The 23,060-nt window shown below is 39.5% G+C and overlaps 2 protein-coding genes across 5 annotated transcripts in view; one reads left to right on the forward strand and one right to left on the reverse strand.

Moving 5' to 3' along the window:
• The window catches only part of unc5c (unc-5 netrin receptor C), a 229,617-nt gene extending 227,774 nt beyond the window's left edge, over positions 1 to 1,843 (reverse strand). The window contains exon 1 of one of the 2 annotated variants that reach the window (XM_037752704.1): positions 1,604 to 1,843. The gene's annotated coding sequence lies outside the window, so the exon portion shown is untranslated. Of the gene's footprint in view, positions 150 to 1,603 lie in introns of those variants that run through there. The other variant, XM_037752703.1, reaches the window with a different exon arrangement.
• A 2,806-nt stretch (positions 1,844 to 4,649) lies between these two features.
• Positions 4,650 to 23,028, forward strand: rfx3 (regulatory factor X, 3 (influences HLA class II expression)). Of its 3 annotated transcripts, none has more exons than XM_037752708.1 (17): positions 4,650 to 4,775; positions 9,576 to 9,688; positions 9,819 to 9,907; positions 10,957 to 11,215; positions 13,533 to 13,607; positions 13,883 to 14,064; positions 14,224 to 14,343; positions 14,449 to 14,573; positions 14,662 to 14,777; positions 15,725 to 15,840; positions 15,972 to 16,126; positions 16,210 to 16,307; positions 16,453 to 16,602; positions 16,766 to 16,974; positions 17,083 to 17,236; positions 17,938 to 17,980; positions 18,108 to 23,028. In XM_037752708.1, the coding sequence occupies exons 2-17, from the start codon at positions 9,581 to 9,583 to the stop codon at positions 18,386 to 18,388; spliced, it is 2,280 nt and encodes a 759-aa protein (XP_037608636.1). In that variant the 5' UTR covers positions 4,650 to 4,775; positions 9,576 to 9,580; the 3' UTR covers positions 18,389 to 23,028. The 3 variants fall into 3 exon arrangements, with proteins under 3 accessions (XP_037608636.1, XP_037608637.1, XP_037608639.1); XM_037752709.1 differs by having other exon boundaries at positions 15,975 to 16,126; XM_037752711.1 differs by having other exon boundaries at positions 10,960 to 11,215.
• Positions 23,029 to 23,060: the final 32 nt, after the last annotated feature.

Here is a 23,060-nt window from a genome sequence, read left to right on the forward strand (position 1 = left end):
CGTTTGATCTGTCATACCCTGTGTCTCAGTGATATGATGTGATATGATGAAGACGCACCAAACTCAGTTCGTGGTGGCTAATTTAATTTGTTCTCGTTTGAAACTGAAAGGACAAACTATTTTAGTTGAAAAATAATTCTTTAAGCAAAAGAGTGTCATGCTTCAGACGGGGGTTTCTGTAGTTGCCTAGCAACAACAACAGCTTTTCCAAAAAGCATCTGTTTAGTACTGCTAACCAAAAAAAGTGCTGCGCAGTGGACACAGGTGGTTGGTTAAGCTCTGTATGCAATAGGAATACATTTAACTAAGTACATTTTAATTGTTCAGGTAGAAAAGACACGTTCATTAGGCGGGGTTAACTTTTCAGTAACAAAGTATAGGACAGTAATGGGAAAATGCAACATGATGGTCAATAAGTACACAGCACAGGAGAATGGTAGTCTCACCCTTGGCCTACCCAGCCATCTGGTATGGTGAATACCAGAGGCTGCCTATGTGCACATGTGTGGTTACAAATTCACACAAAACACTCTGATGAAGCTGTCACAGGTTAATGATAGGCTACCATTCAGCCAGCATTCATTTTAAGGGAGTTTTACCTCTTCACTATATTCTTCCACACAAGGTTGGAAAATATTAGTCTGGTTTTCATATGGGTCAAATTTTGTGTGATTTGCTCAGCTCTCAATTCTGAGAAATAAGAAATGTTTAGACAAATGAGGGTGTATGAGGATTATGTCAGAATGAAGGGAAATGGATCATGGCCTACTTCTTTTGTAAACACTGGAGGTGGGTATGTATTTGAGTGGTGGGCTAATGTAGTGACTTTCTAAATCTAATAGCCATGGTAGACACGTACAGACAGGAAATTAAATTAGCACCTGCCACTGGCCAAATACAGGGTAAATGTTGGCTGTGGCAGGTAAAAATGTCCGGTCACCTGCCACCATGGCAGACAGGTTGTCCTTAAATTAAGACATATTATTTTCAAAAAGCAATTCCTAAATTAAAAATAGTCAGGGTTACATATTTCTACTGTCTATTACCACTCACTCAGTGTTTAATAGGGTTGGAAGAAAATATCAAGATAGAGAGTATTAAAATATTATGTTGTGTGATATGGTATAGATTCTCAAAAAAACGTGTATTGATTTCTAATTAATAGTTTACAAGCAAAGATGAACTCAGTCAATACTTTATTTTATTTGCAAAGATATGCATCCTCTGTGATAAAAGCAAATGCAGATCCTACTATTCTGATTGCATAAAAAAGTAATTAAAAAAAATTCACTCAGATTTTATGCATATGGCGGTGTGTTCTTTATACTATGACAGTTTTCCTAAAATTAGATTTTTTTCAAATCTCAATATATTGCCTTGCTCACAGTATAAATTGAATTGTAACCCCTGTATCATGACCACCTTCCAATACACAGTCCTAGTGTTTAAAAACCTGAAGCGTTCTACATAGATTTCAGAAGTGGCAGACAAAACAATTGTGTGGCTAGTAGAAATTGTTCAGTGACCTGCCACAGTGAAGAAAAAAATAATTTGAGACCCTGCGTACAGACATATACAGTACAGGGTTATTTGTTTGACTCACGTTTGGTGGCTTGATGAACTTGCAGGCTCTTGGTTGGTTGTGACGCATGATGACGGGTCAGGTGACTGAAAGCAAACAAACTAAACTCAAAATAAACAAAAGAAAGCAAACAAATCCCGCCACAAAAACAAACTAAACGAATATAACCAAATAAATCAATATATTTCGGGTTTCTTATGTTACGTTCACGTTTGTATTACGGTTGAGAAAACCGTGAGAAACTACTAGTTTGCCGTCTTCCGGTTTCCACACACACACACCTGGCTTGGTTTGGTTAATTAGGGTTTGGGCGGAAGAGGTCACGTGTTCCTTCCTGTCTTCCTTTTCCTATTAATTTAAATGCAACCACTAGGTGGTATCGATCTCTTTTTTATCAAACAAACAAAATATCTCTTACAGAGGTAAACCATTGTTTTTATCAGTGGCATTTAATTTGGAAAAATAAAAAAAAATGAATGTCAAGAGAAACATATCTGATTTCTTCATTTCTGGATTATGACAAATGAAAAAGGGTGTTGCTGAGGCTGAGACAAAGACCAGATTGGCTTTAACACAGCTGCTTTAGGGACATATTTTCACTCTTTGTGGTGATGACAGGCTTATAATGCAAATGTCAAACATATGAAACCATATCTTACCATATACCTTGCCCACTCTTTGGCCAAAACTTAGATAAACTTGGCATCCTCAGACTCCCACAATACAAGCATATGCTATATCATTGCAACAGGAAATTAAATCACCTTAGAAATCGCACAATCATAACAATTAATCACCATCTCTGTAAGCCTAATTGTAATTATGACAGTATAAAGTCATTCCATAAATGATTAGCCTATATACCACATTATGAGGGGTCGTGGATCAGGGTTCAGTGTATTATTATTTTTTTAATTTGATATAGATGTCTGAAATAAATAAATCATTATAAAACTTAGGGGTATAATTCAAGATTCAAGATTCAAGATTCAAGATCCAAGCCTTTTATTGTCATTGTTTAGTACAACGAAATTAGATTGTGACAATCCCATAGGTGCTAATGAAAAGATAATACAATAAAAAAATAGATAGTGCAATATAAAAAATATAAAAGATAATACAATATAAAATATAATATATATATATAATATAATATAATATAATATAATATAATATAATATAATATAATTAAATTAAATTAAATATAATATAATATAATATGATATAATATAATCCAATATAATCAGACGAGGAAAAGCTAAACACAGCATTGCAGATTTGTATTGTTTAGAGAATAGGCATACATCTTTGCACCCAAAAGAACCATGACAAAAAAATATATCTTATACTGTATATAATGTATATGTTCTTAATGTATATGTTCTTAATATGCCCTTGTACAAAGTATTTCCTTTTATAATTGTAATATAACTTATTATTTGAATGGAGCTTCCCAGCAAAAAGCATTTCACACGATTGTACCTGTATAACCGGCGTGACAATAAATATCTTGAATCTTGAATCTTGAATAACTGAAACAAATGTCTGACTTTATTTCCATAACATGTTATTCATTCTTGATTTTATTCAAAGTCTCCAGATAAATCAGACTATAAAGAGCGTGCACTGTAAACAATTGCTGTTAATTTACAGCAGGATTTCAACAGTATTAACCTGTTATTGCTAAAAAACAGTGCTTTACTGTTAATACAAAAGAAAACCTGTTAAATTACGCTCATAGGCCATTTATTAACTGAACTATAATGCATTCTTAAAAAACAACACTTTACTGCTGATCAACTGTCTAAAGTATCATCAGTAACAGTTTCATGCAGTATTTTTTGAATTCTTGGACCTGATCTGCACATGTGAGGCTTGTACATTGTAAATGATTGGAAAATCAGTGAATTATCTCTGTTCTTCACTCACATGTTGTTATGGTTTGCATTCTGTGCTTGTAGCCAGCTATAGACAGACATTTTTGGGAAAAGTGTCAACAAGTCTATTATAGCCTTTTTCCTAACAAGTGCCTTTAATTGTATTTAGTGTGACTATTCCTATGTCTGTAACCTGCTAAGTCTATTCATTTAGTCAAAAAATAATGTTTATTAAAATGTATGTAAAAGATACAACCTAAATAGTGCATTAAAACAAATCAGTAAGATAAAAGAAAGGTGGAAAAATAGCTATATAATGTATCTTTAAACAGTAAATTAACTGTAAAATACTGTGAAATAAAAAAAAAAACAGTTCAAACTGTATTTTTCATTAACAGTACAAAGCTGTAAATTTCAGCGACAGTATAATAATGTTAATTTTACAGTAACATAAAGGCAACCCTGCTGCCAGTTCTTTACTGTTATTTTACTGGGAAATTCTTAACAGTGCATAGGTGCTAATGAAAAGATAATACAATAAAAAAAAGAGATAGTGTAATATAAATATAAAAAATATAAAAGATAATACAATATAAAATATAATATATATAATATAATATAATAACAAATATAATCAGATGAGGGAAAGCTAAATACAGCATTGCAGATTTGTATTGTTTAGAGAATAAGCATACATCTTTGCACCCAAAAGGACCATAACAAAAAAAATATATCTTATACCGTATATACTGTACATGTTCTTAATGTATTCTTAATATGTCTGTATATATTCTTAATAAGCCCTTGTACAAAGTATTTCCTTTTATTATTGTAATATAACTTATAATATTTGAATGGAGCTTCCCAGCAAAAAGCATTTCACACGACTGTACCTGTATAACCGGCGTGACAATAAACATCTTGAATCTTGAATCTTGAATAACTGAAACAAATGTCTGACTTTATTTCCATATAACATGTTATTCATCCTTGATTTTATTCAAAGTCCCCAGATAAATCAGAGTAAAGGAAGAATTTGCCATCCTTGTACCATATTCCCATCATAATAATAATCCTATATATATATTTGGGTGTGATTTGATTTCTGTTAGTATTAAGTGCGCTTTAATCTCCTCCCACCTTGCCTGGTAAGGTTGCGCGCTCCCGGTTGAGTTTTATAGCAACTGTTGCCCAGTGAGGCAGCAGCCATAGTCACCGTAGTCCTGGCGACTGTAACCCACCAACAACAACCTCTCGCTCCATCATTACCACCTCCTCCACCATCCTCATCTTCATCAACCAGTACCACAGCTCAGGTTTGAATACATCTTTTATTACTATCAATTCAAGTCCTGTCTGTCGCTTCAAGGGTGGAGGATGATTGTGTGGAAGGTATAGATGTTAAATGCTGTGGGGTTTTATGTGTTTTTGTCTCTCTGCTGAATGAAGGCTCGGTGGGTAGTTTGCTAGCGAGGGTGTTTCTTTGTGACGTGGTAGCCTGCTTTGCTAACGTTGCCTGTAGAAACCCACAGCTGTGAGAGGGTCGCTAGCAAAGGAGCTAGCTCTGTGGCTAAAGCTCACCTAAGCAGTCAGATAGTGTGGCAAAAAAAAAACGTTTTTCCGCGTAACTTATTTGCTTAAAGTCACCATGCTTGTGTTTGTGTGGTAGCATACATGTAGGTTCTGGTGCTAGCCTCTGATGCTAGCTGCTGGTCAGCTGGAAGCAGGAGCAGGTGTCTGTTGTTGCTAGGTTGCTAACGCCAGCGTCTTACAATGCCTGTTGGGGTCCCATTTTTTTTTTTTTTTTTTTTTTGGGGGGGCTAATGTTAACGGCGATATTTATGCAAGTTTTATGTGTCGATCAGACAATCAATAAGGTCGATCAGCAAATGGTGAAAGTGCTGTGAAGCTAGCTCTGCATATATACACACTAAACTGCTATTGACAATAGCTAAGCCATTACTTTCCCTTTTGTCTTAGGGAGCTTCGCTAGCTCTCCATCTGCCCTCTTTGTGGCTTCAGATGGGATGTGATAAGCTATCTTGAGAACACAAGGAGAAGTTTTTAAAGGAAAAAAAACACCTGCCCCCGATTTAACATTTAAATACATCAATGTTAACTACCCGATTTCCCCCTGAATCATTTCATTATTCTGCATTGCACAATCTGTAACGGGGGTGCTAAGATACATCCATCATCCATCCCTTCTGCAATACAGGTATTATTATTATTATTATTATTATTATTGAGAAAACATTTAGTATTTTTGTTATGTGTGTGTTTTTCCTCTGGGTGCACAAGAAAGAGAGCAACCCAGCATGACAATGTCCAGAGGGGGAAGATTCTTTTAATATTTTTGCCAGGTTAATTTTAGGCTCACTTAAATTTAATAAGTCACATCTATTTCAATCAAATTCAAGAGTTTTATTTGCCATTTGCATCTACTTACATTGGAATTCTGAGCAGTTTACACCGAGTCAGCTTTAAGAAAAGACAAAAAAGTAGAAAAAGCACAGGGTAATAACAGTACAAAATAAGTAGCACAAATATGCCCCTTTTCATCACAATAGAATTGTAAAACTTGCATTTTAGGATTCCTTAAATCCTGCAGGGTGGTTTATGTAAGTAAGTAGAGATGTGGGTTTCTTAATGTTGCATCACAATTATTCGTGTGGTCCACTGGGTTTCCCTGTGCAGCTGCGACCTCTGGTTCCCTTTAGGGGGGGAGATCAGGTGTGTCTGTGGAGAGAAGTGAGTGGAGGACAGGTGCACCTCTATAGCAGTGATGGGACTCCTTCTGACCATCGAGGCCTATCTGTGTCCACCACACCGTAAATACAATGTACCAGAAGTAGTTTTTTTCAGTGTATGTTATAGTTGTGAACCATGAATCACAGACAGTACTACTCATGTAGCAAGTTAACAGAGCCAGAGCAATTCAAACCAATTAGATCAAAACACCGTTGGCACAATTTTATGCATGCATACTGTAGGTAAAATAATTTAAATATATTATTATTATTATCATTGGCACATACAACCCAAAATAGGTCATGCACACACACACACAGAGAAAACAGGATGTTGGGAACTGCTAGTTATCAGATCATGTTACCACTTACCTGTAGTCCGCTAGTGCAGAAATAGTACCATGCCACCTGCTGCCCGGATCCTGTTACATTTCCAATCACTTAAAGAGGGGCTGATTAATTCAATTATTCAGTCATCCATTTTCATGGCTTAGCAGAATGCAGCATGTTTGGTTTATTTTCCCCCAGCCTGCCCACAATAGTGTATATTGTTGATGAAAGAGGAGACTTAAAGGTGCTTGTTTTGTTGTTGTTTCCTAACCCCACATCTGGCAATAACAGGGTACGGTTAGACCCGCTATGTCATGATGCTTCCAGAATGATGGCACATTTGACATTTCTGTTTTCCCGCGGTCGTGTCATGGAATAAAATCAGATTAAACACTGACTTTCACTTCTCTTTTTTTGGCACAACAATCCGTATCCCATATTGACATCAGCACAGTCCTGAAGAATAGATGTCACTCCCAGTTTTCTTTATCATCTGCCTCCTAAACAAACACTTTGCATACCTCCCCCCCACACTTCAGCTCCCAATTACATCTCCTCCACCTGTTTTCCTGCTGCACTGGCACCTGATCGTGATCCTGTCTTGCCTGGGGTTGCATGTACTTGTATGTGTGTGTGTGAGAGGGAGAGATTTTTGCGTATACTTTTCAACCTCGTTCACCAGCTCTTGTTTCTTTACATAGTCCATCAGTCTCCACCTTTATCACACATGATCATCAGAGAGGCAAATATGGCACCGTGTATATTTCTGGCATAGCTGCCTGCGACCTGTGAACCTTGCACTCTTTCTTATTTGTCGCTTGTAATGTTAGCGAGGAGGAATCGAGGGGGGAGAAAGCGCAGGGCAAAATGTTGCCCTCCTTGGTGGCTTTTGTTCCTCTGTGTCTTTGTAGGGCTTGCACTTGCTCAGTGGAGCACAGCGTTTAAGTGGGCCACAAGGGAGTGCCTGAATGGTGAGGCAGGAGGTGTGTTAGTGTGTGTGCGTGTATATATGTGTGTTTGTGGAGGGGGGTTGGGGTGAGGCAACAAGAGTGTGTTGTGATGCAGGGGCTCTTTTTCCTCGATTAGGTGGGCTCAGTTGGGGCCGTGTACTTTAGCTTTTCAAACTGCACTGCTGAATATAAGTCTACATTCTCCTCTGTTCACGGGTCCTTTTTTTAGCATTGGGATATGGTGAGCTAAAGGTTTTACTGTGCGGTTTGACATATATAACAATTTTGGTAGCCTTGTATCCGATCGCTTTCACACTTCAGGGTGAAGGAGTTGTGTTTTTGTGAACTCCGAATCTCGTTGAAAATCGCAGAATATGAATATTTGAGCAGCATAGTAGTTTATTTTTTCCACGAGCCAGACTGCAGCCTGTCTAGCAACAGCCTGCTGCTGACATGTCTGACAGTGATAGTATATACTCGAACCCCCCTCCCCAAGGTGTTGAAAATAGCCATGCTGGAAGCAGACGGCTTTGCCTTAATGAATCTTCTGTATGTTTAAAGAAAAAATGCAGATATTTTTTTCCCCCGCTGCCTTACTGCTCCTCACGCTCTCAGCGCACCAGCAGGGATCGACTCAGCTTTTGTAGTCCAACTTTGAGGTTAGTCACCCCGACACGAATAAAGTGATAGCCTTCTCCCCGAGAAAAAAAGGCCAGTATGATGTTGAAGGGAAGGGGCAGGCTGTCTCCGGAGAGGATAGAAGCTGTTAGGAGACCCAGCTTAATTAACCAAGAGAGGCTTGTTGGTGGAAACTGTGATGGGGAGGAGGTGGCCTTGCCCTGGAAGGAACGGGTGATGGGAGCTATTATTAACTCATAAACACAGGTTCACCATCACACTCTTATCTTTATCTTCAAAATAGTTATGGTTTGTAAATACTTACTTACAGCTCCGATGCACAATAATAGCTCTTTTATGATGCTATCTGGTAAAAGACACTTAAAAAATGAGATAATTCAGTTGTTCTTAGTGCCTTTTTTCTTGATCCAGGACTTCCAATCTCAAGTAACCTGTAAAAGTGGGAACTGACAGAGCAACAAGGGGCAGCATCTATTTGGAGTTTGTTAAATATTAACTTGTTTTATGGCTGTGAACATGGAGACAAGACCATGTGCCGCTGATGCATGAGGCTCTCGGTACATTAAGTACCACAAGGCAGAAACAGGTGCTCGGGTTGGGATTGCTCTCGAGCAGCTTTAGAAGCATTGATTTGGGTAAAACTGGAGTGATTTGTGATTGAAACGTTTTCTATTATCTCATTTAGGGACATTTTTTTTGTCCTGGTCTAACCAAATCTTGAGGGATAATTCTTGGATATATTTTCCTCTTTACAAAGCTTTTGTCATGTAATAATAATAATAATAATAATAATAATAATAAAAGTAACTTTATTTATATAGCACCTTTTCAAAAACAAAGTTACAAAGTGCTTTACAATAAAAGCATGAAACAAGTCCAAAAACATCCAGAACTTAAAGATCTAAACAAGATAAAATCATATAAATAGTTACAAAAATAGGTCATCAGTTAAGAAAAAGATAACATAAGATAAAGGTGAGTCTGACATTTTAAAGGAAGATACTGAGTTTATCTTCCTGAATATGATAGATTTGTGTTTTTGTTATTAAATGCAAAATATTCTAGACACGTTAAGGTTTGTACTTATTGAGTTATTTGAGGTCTATGATTTTATGACTATTTCACCAGTTGCTGTAAAATAAAGAGTGGGTAAATGTGTGCTCCTCTGCCTTTTGTAAATTATAAATCTGTTTTTTAACAACAACCAGAAGAATACAACCCCATATTTCTAAATCTACTCTGTTTAACTGAGTTATGAATGTTCGATGACCCATGTGAACTTTGGCTCAGCTCTCTGATACATTAAGATTATTATGTTGTTGTTACTGACTTGTAAAGTTGCTTTGCCAGTTAGACCGGTGGGTTGAGACTCGAGTGTTCTTGGTTTTCAGTGATTGTGACCATTATCTGTCTACAGTTAACACTGTGTTTCCCCTGATTTATTTAGGCGCCATGCAGACCCCTGAAGCAGGCGCTGACTCCACCTCCACTGTCCCTCTTCAGACCGCCGTGCCTGTCCAGCCTACCGGCTCCACCCAGCAGGTGCCTGTCCAGCAACAGGTACATCCAGCCCTGTCTGTGTCTGAACGTGCCTGCGTGGGTGCACATGTGTACGCATGTCTGTATTTGTCAGAGCAATATGTGACTTTTGTCAATCAAATAACTCAACTCCTGCAATTTGTGTTGCCAGGCCCAGACTGTTCAACAGGTTCAGCATGTTTACCCAGCACAGGTGCAGTATGTGGAGGAGAACAGTGGCGTCTACACCAATGGCAACATGTGAGTCAGTCTGTTGCCCGGCTCTGCTCTTAACACCACTCCACAAATATTAGCGCTAACGTCTCTGCAGCCTGTTCCTCCTCCTCCTCCTCTTGAGTCTCCTCAAACCATCATTCATGTCAAAAGCACATGATGCCGGTGGTCGTTTGTTTTCCTTTATGAGGGGGTCTGCAGTTGCGTGTTTTGATTGTGCTCAGTCACCTGAACATGAGCAGAAGTAGGCCTGTGTTTTAAGTGCTGATGATGCTGCACCAGGGAGGGTCCCCTGGGTCTAAGGAATAGACACTCGACTAACAAGCCCAAGCTGTGTTTGTCTTACTGTGACACACAAACACACACACACTGTGTGACCTCAGCTGCTGGTGGAAACACACTAAGTGCTTAGAAATACAAAATCATAGATAAACCAAAACAGCTGGATATATGAGCTGAGTAGCAGGCGTGTGTCAACAGAATATGTGAAAGTTATATTTAAAGGGACCCAAATAATGTATAAATTAAATATTTCATGTTACTTCGACAAAAAAAAAATCAATTAAAAATGATAATACATTTTGGATTGTCCCACATTATGACAATTGTCTGACATGGGGTGTAAGAAAATATCGAAAATATCGCAATATTATGTTTAGTGATACTGTATCGATTCTCAAAAACGCAGGATCGATTTTTTGATTAATAACAGTTTACATGCAAAGATTGACTAAGTCAATAGTTTAATTCATTTGTAAAGATATGCGTCCTCTCAGTGTTATGTGCCTTCTCAAAGTAGTGCGGTGATTTTGGATGTTACAGAGACTGTGATGAAGGCAAATGCAGATCCCACTGTTCAGATTGCATGAAAAAGTAAACTTTTTTTAAACTCAGATTTCATGCATATGGTAGTGTTCTTTTTACGTTGACAGTTTTCCTAAAATTAGGTTAAAAAAAATCGCAATATATCGCAATGTATTGAATCGTAACCCCTGTATCGTGCTACGTATTGTATCGCCAAATTCTTGCCAATTCACAGCCTTATATGTCTGACCGCTAACGTCTCTTCTGCACAGAAGAACCTACTCGTACTCAGAGCCACAGCTGTATAGCCAGAACAGTGGAGGGAGCTACTTTGACACGCAGGGCAGCTCATCACAAGTGTCCACTGTGGTGACATCTCATGGCATGACCAACAACGGAGGAGGGGGCGGTGGAGGAATGAGCATGAATCTGGCGGGGGGTCAGGTGATCAGCACCAGTCCTGGAGCTTACATCATGGACAACGCTGGACCCCACCCCGCCACCCAGACGGCACGAGCTTCCCCGGCTACTGTAAGTGCACAGCTACCTCACCTACCTTTTGCCTTGCCTGCTTTTTATGTGTCTTTTGTGACTTTGTAGTAACTTCTACCTCTTCCCTGTTTTAGATCCACACAGCTGTTAGTCTCTCTGCTCTGTTCATGTCACACTGTATTGATCCATGCACTAGTGTGATCCAAAATGTAGGACGCCCGTCTCTTTAGCAGAGTTCCAAACTCAATATTTTATGTCATGTTTTCAAAATACACATAGTACATATATTATGTCACATTATGGAGAAGCAACTTTTTTGTGCGCCTCCTCCACGACTGGTTGTGTTGATGATCCTTTGCTGATGTATTCGATGCGCTGCGTAGGCTGTGTCTCCGCAGTGATCGAACTACTGCCAGCAATGTTCACATTGGTAACCCTTGATATTAATGTTCAAGTAATGCAGGCAGGGCTTTGTTTTCCATGCCTGATTTCATCGGCCTGTTATTCCCACGCTTTGGTGTAGAAGAAAGGAGGGGCTAAAACCTGAGACAGGTGTATTAAGGAGGGGAGGACTCGCCCATTCCTCCTCACAAGAGTCCTGCATTGGACAAAGCGCTATAATCTGAACGCCCCATTAGGTATTTTCATATAGTCCACCATAATGACGCTCCCTGGCAGTAATGTAGCAATGATGCTTGGCGACTGACATTACAGTACGAGGATATCAGTCATGGCGGGAGAGTTTAGAACATCCAGTGTGCAAGGGCATTTTAACTGCTTCTGCAAAACACCAGCTCATCCTCGTCGAGCCTAAGTGATGTTCTCGACAAGATAAATGGGCAGTATTTACTGCTGAGGGGTGACCGTGGTATACAACCTCAGTTATCTGCTCATTCATTTCACCATTATGACATCAGAACACAAAAGGTGATCTCTAAAACAGGAGATGTATCAAAAGCAGTAATAAAAATGATAATAAGTGGACAACCATTCCATGCAACAACGATGGAATCACACTGAAACACAACGCTAATTTGCCAGAAATACATTTAAAAAACAGTAGTTAGGGCTGCACGCTTATGGCCAAAATTATAATCCCAATTATTTTGATCAATATTGGTATCACAATTATTTTAGTATTATTATTTTAGCGACAACATATTTTATTGCACTTTCACATTAAAATAAACAGAGCACTCTTTTCACTTCTATGCCGTGCTACATTCCTGTTAATGTACAAATTAGGGCTGCAAGATGTTGGAAAAAACGGACTATACATAAAACTGACTATATATATATATATATATATATATATATTCTCATTCTCATATTGCAATATATATATATATATATATATATATATATATATATATATATATATATATATATATATATATATATATATATATATATATATATATATATATATATATATATATATATATATATATATATATATATATATATATATATATTGCAATATGAGAAAATACAGGGATATTCACCCTACCCTTTGTTAGCTACATTTTAAAGTTAAATACTTCATTCTGGCGCACTTTGAGAGCAAAATTAGCAACAATAAGAACTAGATAATTAATTTTACGCTCTTAATTTAATCATAAACACATTGATTATAGATTAAATCTATACCCAAAAGTGAAGCCGAAACATCTCAATCACCGGCTGGTGGCTAGCTGTTAGTTTAAGAAGCGCTTGATTTGATATGCAGCAGAGTTTTCTATACGCAATTTTAAATGTCAATATCGCAGGCGATCATGTTCACTTAATTGTGGGAAGCAAAATTGTGATCGCAATTAATATTCGATTAATTCTGCATCCCTAACAGTAGTAGCAGTATGTCTCTTTCACATCACGCTTTGTTAGCCGGTGTTACTGTTTGTTTTCGTTAGACATTAGGCTGTTTGTAAAAATGCCAATACCCAATTAGACTTCTTCCCGTGAAGCATGAGCAAGCGTTTCATAACTCTTGAGGTTGTCGTGCAGGTGTTACTAAATCATCTTGGCACACTGCCCCAGTCCTTTTGTTTTTGGTAATGGAGTCTGGCATTTTCTCTGCCCATGATAGTTGTAATGATTAGATCTGTGTTAGTGGAGTCTGGAAGGGGTTGTGTGTCTGCCAGCCATCCTCGATTGATGTACATTACCTTAAATGCCAGGTTGTCCCCGCTCTGCTTGGGTTTAGTGCTGCTTGCTTTGGGGTCTTTTCCTAGACTCTCTTTATTTTTGCTAGTGGATACTAACGTGTCCACATGAACTCTTTTATTTTCCTTGCTTTTGTTTTGATTTCCCCCCCCCTCTCTTACATTCTGTTGTCCTGTGCTTCGTGGTTTATCAGATTGAAATGGCGATTGAGACGCTCCAAAAATCTGAGGGTTTATCCAGTCAGAGAAGCTCGCTGCTCAACAGCCATGTAAGTTGCTTTTTTACGAATGCTTGCCCTCGCCTTACTTTGACCTCTTCTGCCTCTCTCAACTCTGTATACATTTTGAGTTTTTGATGTAGTGCTTTGCTGTTTTTGTTGCTGGTTTTGAATTGTTACTCTTGTTGGCTGCTATATAGAAATGCTTTTCGCAGAGGTTGTGATGCTGCAACATCAGGATTACACACACTGTCAGTCTGAGGTCACTTTCCACACAGTTTGCGTGAAAACCTCTTGAGTAAAGAAGCATGTATTCCCCCTTGTAGCTCCAGTGGCTGTTGGACAATTACGAGACAGCAGAGGGCGTAAGTCTACCACGCTCCACCCTCTACAATCATTATCTGCGCCACTGCCAGGAGCAGAAACTGGACCCTGTAAATGCAGCCTCTTTTGGCAAACTCATCCGCTCCATCTTCATGGGACTCCGTACAAGGCGCCTTGGGACGAGGTTAGCTTTTTTTTTCCCCCCCCGATTTTCTTTTTCTTAAGTAAGGAAAAGTTCTCCATTTGGCGATTTTAGATTTTTCATCTAATGGCTGAATGCTTACTGTCATCATTCGTCTAAAAGCCTCATCTGTTCTTCCACCCATGTGAACTTTTCTTGCAGAGGGAACTCCAAATATCACTACTATGGTATACGTGTGAAACCAGACTCACCGCTCAATAGACTCCAAGAAGACATGCAGTATATGGCCCTCAGACAGCAGCCTGTTCAGCAGAAACAGAGGTACACGTGTAACTATGCATGCAGACATGCAGCACTTGTTGGGACACAAGTCACAGTTTTTTTTTTTTTTTTTAATACATACTGATGTGAGCCATGTGATTTCAGGTTCAAGCCGGTGCAGAAGTTCGATGGCTGCTCTGGGGACAATTACTCAGGTGTAGGCCAGCAGCAGCCCGGTGCAGAGGAGCAGACAGTCATTGCACAGAGTCAACACCACCAGCAGTTCCTAGGTCAGCCCACTTTTTTTTCTTTTATCTAAAAAAAAAATAAAAAACACATGGGATGCACTGAAATAAACGGAATATTTATGTTTTACAGATGCATCGCGGGCACTCCCTGACTTTGTCGACCTGGACGTGGGACAGAGCAATACAGAGAACATCAGCCCAGAGGATGTGAAAGCTCTCCAGTCCCTTTACAGAGAGCACTGTGAGGTTAGATAAAGGGCGCTCTTTTCATATTCACTCACTTTGGCACATGAGTGTAATTCACAGGGGGGGGAACAGGGGGTCGAGTCCCTCTCCAGTGCTCTCCAGTGCTCAAAGAAAGCTTTCAATATTGCAGTATTCCTTGATACCACATCATCAATATGACTGTGTTACATCGTGACTGTACATTCATCTATTGATCTGCCTGGGCTAGCTGCATCTCACCACCCTCTTAAATCTATTATTTTCTATTAAGATTCTCATTCCCTACTAGAATCAAGTCCATGTTTTTTTTTCTCCCAGTATATGTGCCAATGTCTATTATTACAGCAATTTACTAGTTTAATCTTATTTAAGCTGTGTTTAATGAGAAAAGGCAGTTAAGACTGAAAAATACTTCTAAGTTTTTACAAATTTTGAAAAAGATCACGTATTTCAACTTTGGCTGGATTCAGTGTGTGTGGAAACCTTGGGAAAGGTCATGTGTGTTTGTAGTGAGAGAGATTTGTAAATGCCAGCTGCTGGCATTTTGGAACAGAATTTTTCTCTTAGTCTTGTGAAGTTCTCAATCATACCCTCTCCTAATGTCTGGAAAAGTAGGGATCAGGTCGTCCACAGGTGATGGCCTTATGATCCGACAGAGGGCTGTCCATCTTTTTCTAATGATTAAAGGGTCACTTCACCCAAATTACAAAAAAAAACGCAGCTAGTTTGAGGTTTTTTAGATTTCTGCTGCCACATCAACACAATATGGGGGTTAATGGAATTTCATGTGTGCTCCTCAGAGCTCTGCAGAAAGAATTTGACAACCGACAATGTTCAGGTTTCTCTTTGATAATCCACAGACCTCACTATCGACTGTTTTCAAGGGGACATTTTCTTTCTTCTTTTTAGAAAGTAGTTCCAGTGAAAACTATTCACTGTTTTTTGTTTATTCTCTGCTTTTGTGTCAGGCTATCCTGGATGTGGTTGTCAACCTCCAGTTCAGTCTAATTGAGAAGTTGTGGCAGACGTTCTGGCGTTATTCCCCCCCTGACTCTGTAGAGGGTGCCACTGTAACAGAAAACAGGTGAGGTCAAGCTGATGATGATGATGATGATGATGATATACAATGTTTGATGTAGTCTGTCAGTGTTTTGCTAAAGAACTTTTTTCAGATCATCCTGAAATGAATTAAGTCTGGTTTTGTTCATTCCTCAGCAGCTTAAGTGAGATCGAAGCGCGCCTGCCTCGCTCGCAGCTACTGGAGCTGTGCAGAAACGAGGCCGTGCTCAAATGGATGAGCACCTGTGACCATCTAATGTACCAGGCCCTTGTGGAGATCCTCATTCCTGATGTCCTGAGACCCATTCCCAGTGAGACACCTCTCGTGTTTACTTGTTTGCTGTCTTAATGTTTGTAACATCATAATCATTAACTCACTGTTGTTTTATTCCAGGTGCCTTGACTCAAGCCATTCGCAACTTTGCCAAAAGCCTGGAAGGTTGGCTCAATAATGCCATGAATGCCATTCCACAGAGAATGATCCAGACCAAGGTACACTCGCAGTATTCACACAGAGCATGAATAACGTCAAGTCACCTGTTACCGTCTCTAAAATAGATTTTTACCATCAGTTTTGAGAGGTATGTGTGCGTTACAGGAGGTAACACCTGGGCTTTTGTGTGTGCTCTTTCCACAGATTGCCGCTGTTAGTGCCTTTGCGCAAACACTGCGCAGATACACATCTCTGAACCACCTGGCTCAGGCGGCACGTGCTGTTTTGCAAAACACATCCCAGATCAACCAGATGCTGAGTGATCTCAACCGTGTTGACTTTGCCAACGTACAGGTCAGAACAGCTCTTTTGTGTTTGGATATTCAGCAGTGGCGCTTTTGTTATGTGTACTAAACTATTCCTTCTCTATAGTCAAAAGAATATTTTTTTTTTTACCTTTTACTTTCACTGTACAAGTGTGAACCTCCGGTACTTTTTTTTCCATGTTGCTGTATAGGAGCAGGCATCATGGGTGTGCCAGTGTGAGGAGGGAGTCGTTCAGCACTTGGAGCAGGACTTCAAGGCCACGCTACAGCAGCAGAGCTCCCTGGAGCAGTGGGCAGCCTGGCTGGAGAACGTGGTCACTCAGGTGCTCAAGCCTTACGAGCACCGGCCCAGCTTCCCCAGGGCGGCTCGACAGTTCCTGCTCAAGTGGTCCTTCTACAGGTCTGCAAAACAAAAACATACTGAGACACATCTGGGAGTTTGCAGCTGCAGTTTTGAAGAGACAAAACGCTCACAATGTTTTTTTTTTTTTTTTGAATGTCTCTGCAGTTCTATGGTGATCAGGGACCTGACCCTGCGCAGCGCTGCCAGCTTCGGTTCCTTCCACCTGATCCGCCTGCTGTACGACGAGTACATGTTTTACCTTGTGGAGCATCGCGTGGCGCAAGCTACCGGAGAGACAACCATCGGTATCATGGGGGAGGTATATGACAGATACAGATATATATCAGATGTGAAATCACCTCTGTTTGGTCATTTTATATCTATTGATAAAATCACCCCAGAAGAGATGTTTGCAGTGATGTAACTACATTTTCTCAAGTGCTGTACTTAAGTACAATTTTGAGGAGTGTTTCCATTCCCTGCTACTTTATACTTCTACTCCACTCAGAGTGAAATTTACTTTTTACTGCACTACATTTATCTGACAGCTTTAGTTACTTTACAGATTTATATTTTCAATCAATTTATAAGTTGTGATATATTATTGTAGATTGAGCTGCCCAGCAGTTGAGCATTTGAAATGTGCTACACCATAACCAGCTGCAATATTAATGTGATATATTGTAATGCATCAATAATTATAATTCAATAATAAAGTATATATTATTCTGACGGGTCTTTCTGCATAATAATACATACTTTTACTTTTGATGCTATATTGATATTTTTTATTTATATTTCTAATACTTTTGTTACTCAAGTAAGATTTCCAATGCAGGACTTTTACTTGTAACTGAGTATTTTTACACTGTAGTATTGCTACGTTTACTTTACTAAAGGTTCTGAGTACTTCTTCCACAACTGGATGTTTTACATAATTACAATATGGTATCTCTTTTAGATTAGAAACACATTCAAACTATGTGAACCACTATGTCTGATGTTTGTCTCTGTTTTCAGTTCGACAGCCTCAACACCCTGTCCCTCAGTAACATTGATAAAGGTACGTGACAAAATGTTTAAAGCGCAATAGACTGAGAACTCAACCGGTATTCTAGAAAAAACCTTTACGTGACCTCTTGAGTCTGTACCAGTGTTTTACACACACGCGATGCTTTCTCCCCGTCTAGACGAAACGAGTGGGATGGACAGCGACTTAGAAGACGACGTGGAGGAGTCCGGGGAACCTCTCGCCAAGCGCGAGAAGTCGGAGCACGAGGTGATCCAGGTGATCCAGGTCGGGGCACTAGAGGACGGGTCCCACCCTGTTGTGGGGGTCGTCCAGCCCGGCGTCCTCCACTCGCTGCCCCAGCCCCCGCAGGACCACACCGAACACATCCTAACCCCCTCCGCCGGCACTCCCACCATCCGCCACTGCAGCGCCACAGGCAACACCTACGCCTCCGTTTGAGGGTCTGAGGGCAAGTCTGGCCTGAGTTTCGCCGTCTCACACTCCACATATCTTTCTCTCTGTAAGTCTAGATGTTTCCGTCTTCTTCATGCATTGTCTCTTGTCTGCACTCGTGTGGACACGCTCTCGTCTCCCCTCTCTAGCCCGGTCACAGTGGGGGGGCGGGGGGAAGGGGGGCGCTGAAATGATGATACTTTGGCCAAGATGTGCTGTCCGTGTCTGACTGCTGTAGATTCTGGGTGTGGTGTCATCCCATAAAGTCTGTGCTCTATCGCAATGCGGCAGCTGGAGGAGGACTAATTTGACCCGTTAAATGTTTTCCCGCCAAGGCATGACTTAAACGCCTCTGTCTGTCTACACAGACGGGTTTTTTTGCCTTGAAGGAAAATTCAACTCTTTTTCAAACTACTGATGTCTCAGAGCTCAAATCCATGTCACTAGTCCCAGCGGAGCAAAGTCATCGATTTGACTCAAGACCTTCACCTTTTGTAAATAGTTTTGCTGTACTTTTCAAATTGGTATTACCCAAAACTCATGGTGCTATCATTGTGTTTTTTTGTTTTTGTTTTCCCATTTCTCCCTCCTAATTTTTAGCATGATTTATGTCCACATGCATTCCAACTGCTGATAAACGTTTGGCTGAACAAAATATTTTGAGTATTGTATGTAGCTAAAAAACAAAAGGGAGGACTTTCTATATGTATGTACGGCATTTGAAAAAAAAAAGGATCATGGGGCAGTTTTGTCTGTTCTGTTTGATGGTAGCCACTCACTGATAACCACTTCTAGATTTTAGCCACAGAAAAAAGAAAACCCCTAAAGAAGTATCTGTGCTGCTACTTGTGTATATAGAAATAGACCAGCTGTACAAAACCACTTCCTCAACGCTAGCTTTTCTATGCACCCTGTGCATATCGCTTGCCTTTGTTCATTTTAGATGCTCTGTAGTGTGGTTTACAGTTGTAATCTTGAAAATTTACTGGACATATTCCCCCTATTTTTTTTTTTTTTTTTTTGCAGTTTCTGTCTTTAACGACATTTAAGTTCACAAAGGACCAAAAACAAACCAACACGAAGAAGCTGAGAGGGAGCCACTTGGGCCGCCCGAGAGCTGTTTCCTGTCCCACAGTGCCATGTTTGCAGAGCAGAAGGAATGTCAGGGATTTAATGTACCTCGGCTTTATCATAGTGCCTTATCCTTAAATGCAGCTGTCCTTGTAGTCCTGACTGTGTGCTGTAGAGAGCCCACAGCCCCCTCTGCATTGTCCCAGCCACAAACTTTGGCTTTCGTGGTGACTCGTGGCTGGATTTGGGCTGGCTCATCAGTGTTGAGACCAAGGAATACAGGCACAGACACACCTGTTGTGGTTTTTCTCTGGATCAGCTCTACTAAGCTCATTACTTATCTGAATCACGGTCTTTAGCCTTGCTCCTGCCCTCACTCTGCCCTCTTGAGGCCTACTCTCGCATTAGCCTTTGTTACTGGGTGAAGTGTGTACGTGTGAACATGGATGCATAGGTGTGCACTGCGTGTTTTTATGTGCATGTGTATATATATAAAGCCCGTGTGTCTGCGTGCTTGTGTGTGTATGTGTGTTTGGAACACATCCATCAGTCACCCTACCTCAAACCAGTGGTGCCAGCCCTTTTTGACGCGTGCAGCACAGTCACCAAACCTTATTGCACACACACCACTGTACTGCACAAATCTCAACGCGACGGAGAAAAACATGCATTGCTTTTTCTCTCACCTCTGATACATTTTCCATTTCAGTTTTTAGCCCATAAAAAATGCTTTCACCCCCTTTGTTCCCTGTTTAAAGATCATCTTTGTACAGCGGACCAAAAGTAGATATTTTGTGATATTCAAAGAGATATATAGATATATATATGTATAGTATATATAATGATGATACACTACATATATTTGTTGCTTTATATGTGATTGTTTCTTTTCGTAGCTCCTCTGTAATTAGTTCATAGACTGTGAAATGGGGAAAAAGGCATGGGGGACTAACTTCTGATTCATTAGACTACATCTATACTTGAACTGTTATCGCATTCTATGTTGTGGAGATTATTGAGATTAATCCTCTTAATAGGAACACTTTGTTACTAAAATGATTTTTTGTTTTTGTTGAAAATGATCTGCACGATTCCTCTGCAGAAAATGTTTATTTATTGATATTTATTGTGTTTTTGGTTTAGATGCTTACCCCATTATAAACACATTATAATGGGTACTGATTATGAATTATACCACTACAAATGGCAGACCTACTGTACAGGAGGATCATGAGGTTTTTTTTGTTTGTTTCTTTTCTTTGTAAGTCATATATGTAGGTTGATTAAGGTAAAAAAGAAAACTGTATTTGCTGTAATCACTTCCTTTTAAGCTCCCATCACTAGTCAAATGATTCCTTCAGATACTAGAAGTACACAGCATCTTTTTACCGATGTTTTTCTTTGTGCCTGTGGTAGAAAAAACCCTGCTTAGCGGTAAAGGAGCAAAATGCTGCACGTTATTTAGGTTACTGGGTCATCTCACAGATGTTTTGTTAAATCATTTCCAGGACAAATCTGAAAAGTAAACCCCCAAAAACCTACGGTACACATCTCTACTATACTGTAGCGTTACCCCGAGTCCGCTGGCTTGAAATGTCCAGGCTCACCAGATCTAGAAAATTGAGCGCACGCAAATCTGGCTTCCTGTTATATTAAGAACAGTTTGAAAAGTCTGCAAGAAGAAAAAGGTCAATGAACTTTAAAGAGCTAGGCCTGAGGCGTTTTGCTTGCATCAGTCTGTGACCATAATGAACTTGCTCCCTGACTTTTGGTATTAAACTGTCCAATGCAAGTTGGGAGGAAAGTCCAAAACAAAAAATGAATGCATGCAAAAACTTAAGCGCTAGATCACCTCGTATACTTTCTCCAGAGCTGCACATAAATCTGTGTCCTCGTAATAGCTGCACTCCGTTCCCAAGAGCTCACTTAACCGACTCCCAACATGCACTGAATTTCTGAGAATGACGTTATAAAAAGTGATGGGGTTCTGTCTGAGACTTCAAATTTTAAATTATGTTGTAAATCTGTGTACCGGTTAGGAATGAAGGTTTTGCAGGATAGTTTTTCTCACCTGTGGCTTTTTTTTTTTTTTTTTTAAATCTTTCTCTCACTGATTTTTTCCCTTGTCATTTAAATTAAGTACAACATTGTAGATGTAAACTTGTATTATTTGTGCCTGAAGTGAAAATGGCTTATAAAATGTTTTCTTTAATTGTGTGCTTTAGGATCATAAGTGCTTTCTGGTCTTGCACGCCTACCATGTGCTGCTAGAAAATTGTTTTTGTGTCAATTTTGGTTGTTCCCCCCCATTTTATTATACATAGACTTAACGTGCCAGACAGTGATTTCTGCATCTCAAAGTCTGCCTGGTTAACACTGGACTGATGCTAATGCTGCCAACACAATTGTACTTTACTTCTCTATGAAATTGAGAAGTGAGATTGTTTTTGTAACAGCTGTTTCCAACCAGAAAAAAAAAAAAAGACATAAGCTATTCCTTAACTTGTCATAGGAGCGAAAGCTAAGAGATGCCTCTTCACCTGGACGAAACGGCAGCTTCACTGACCCATAGCAGACTCCAGTGCCTTTCATTTCGCCCCGGCCAGAGCAGATGGCCTGGGTGACTATTGGGTCTCTGGTGGGCGACAGATAGAGGCTATCAGAGCAGACATTTCATTGCACAGGTGCTGCCACTGAGAAGACACCAGGGAAGCATAAAGACCTGTCCTCAGACTGGACTATTTATTTACTGGATGTGACCACACACACACACACAGACATACACACACTAAGTAGTTTACACATGGTAGATTACCTGCAGACGGCTTTTTATTGTACAGAACTGGTTAATGAACAAGGAGAGTCACTGTAAGTAAAATGCTCTCTTATGAATTGTTTTCTCATGATCGTGATTTCTTTTGTCAAACGATATTTTCTGAATGCTGTGACCTGTTTGAGATTTGTATTTGGATGTTTTCAAGTGCCATTTGACAGTCTAGTGAGTCGTGGCCATCTGTAGCACGCTCTAATGCAAGCACAAGCATTTGGCAGTGGCATTTGGGGAAGGTTTTTATTTTGATTCACCCTAGACAAAAATATGTATATATCAAAAACTGAAAAAAAGGTATATTTATTTGTGTCTTAATTATTTGATTTGTTCTTTTTGGTGAACATTTTATCAGATATGTTGGCTAAAGTGCTTTTGTGATTTCTTTTTCCTCTTTTTTTTTTTTTGGATAATGTATAGTATCTGATATAATATATACACACAAATTTCATGTGACTTTCTTTTTGTGTGCCATTAAGTTTTCTTCTCAAATTGGCAAGCGAACCAATGCGTGTAGGGTGATTTGTATTGTGTATTTTACATAAAAAAACAAGGACAATTGGGGGACTTTTATATTTATAAAGACATTATCATTTAGTGTGTCGTATTGATGAATATAGAAACTATTAAAGACACATGTAGTTTGGTTTTCTGAATATTTCAGATCTCAGCTCAGGCTAGCTTCTTAGTGTTGTTTTCTTAAAATTTGTGACTCGTCTTTGCAGTAATAAACGTTTTCTTGTTCAAAGTCAAGTGTCCTCTCGTAATTTTGGCTCTACA

The sequence above is a fragment of the Sebastes umbrosus genome, chromosome 19, assembly GCF_015220745.1.
Source record: "Sebastes umbrosus isolate fSebUmb1 chromosome 19, fSebUmb1.pri, whole genome shotgun sequence".
Lineage (NCBI taxonomy): Eukaryota > Metazoa > Chordata > Actinopteri > Perciformes > Sebastidae > Sebastes > Sebastes umbrosus.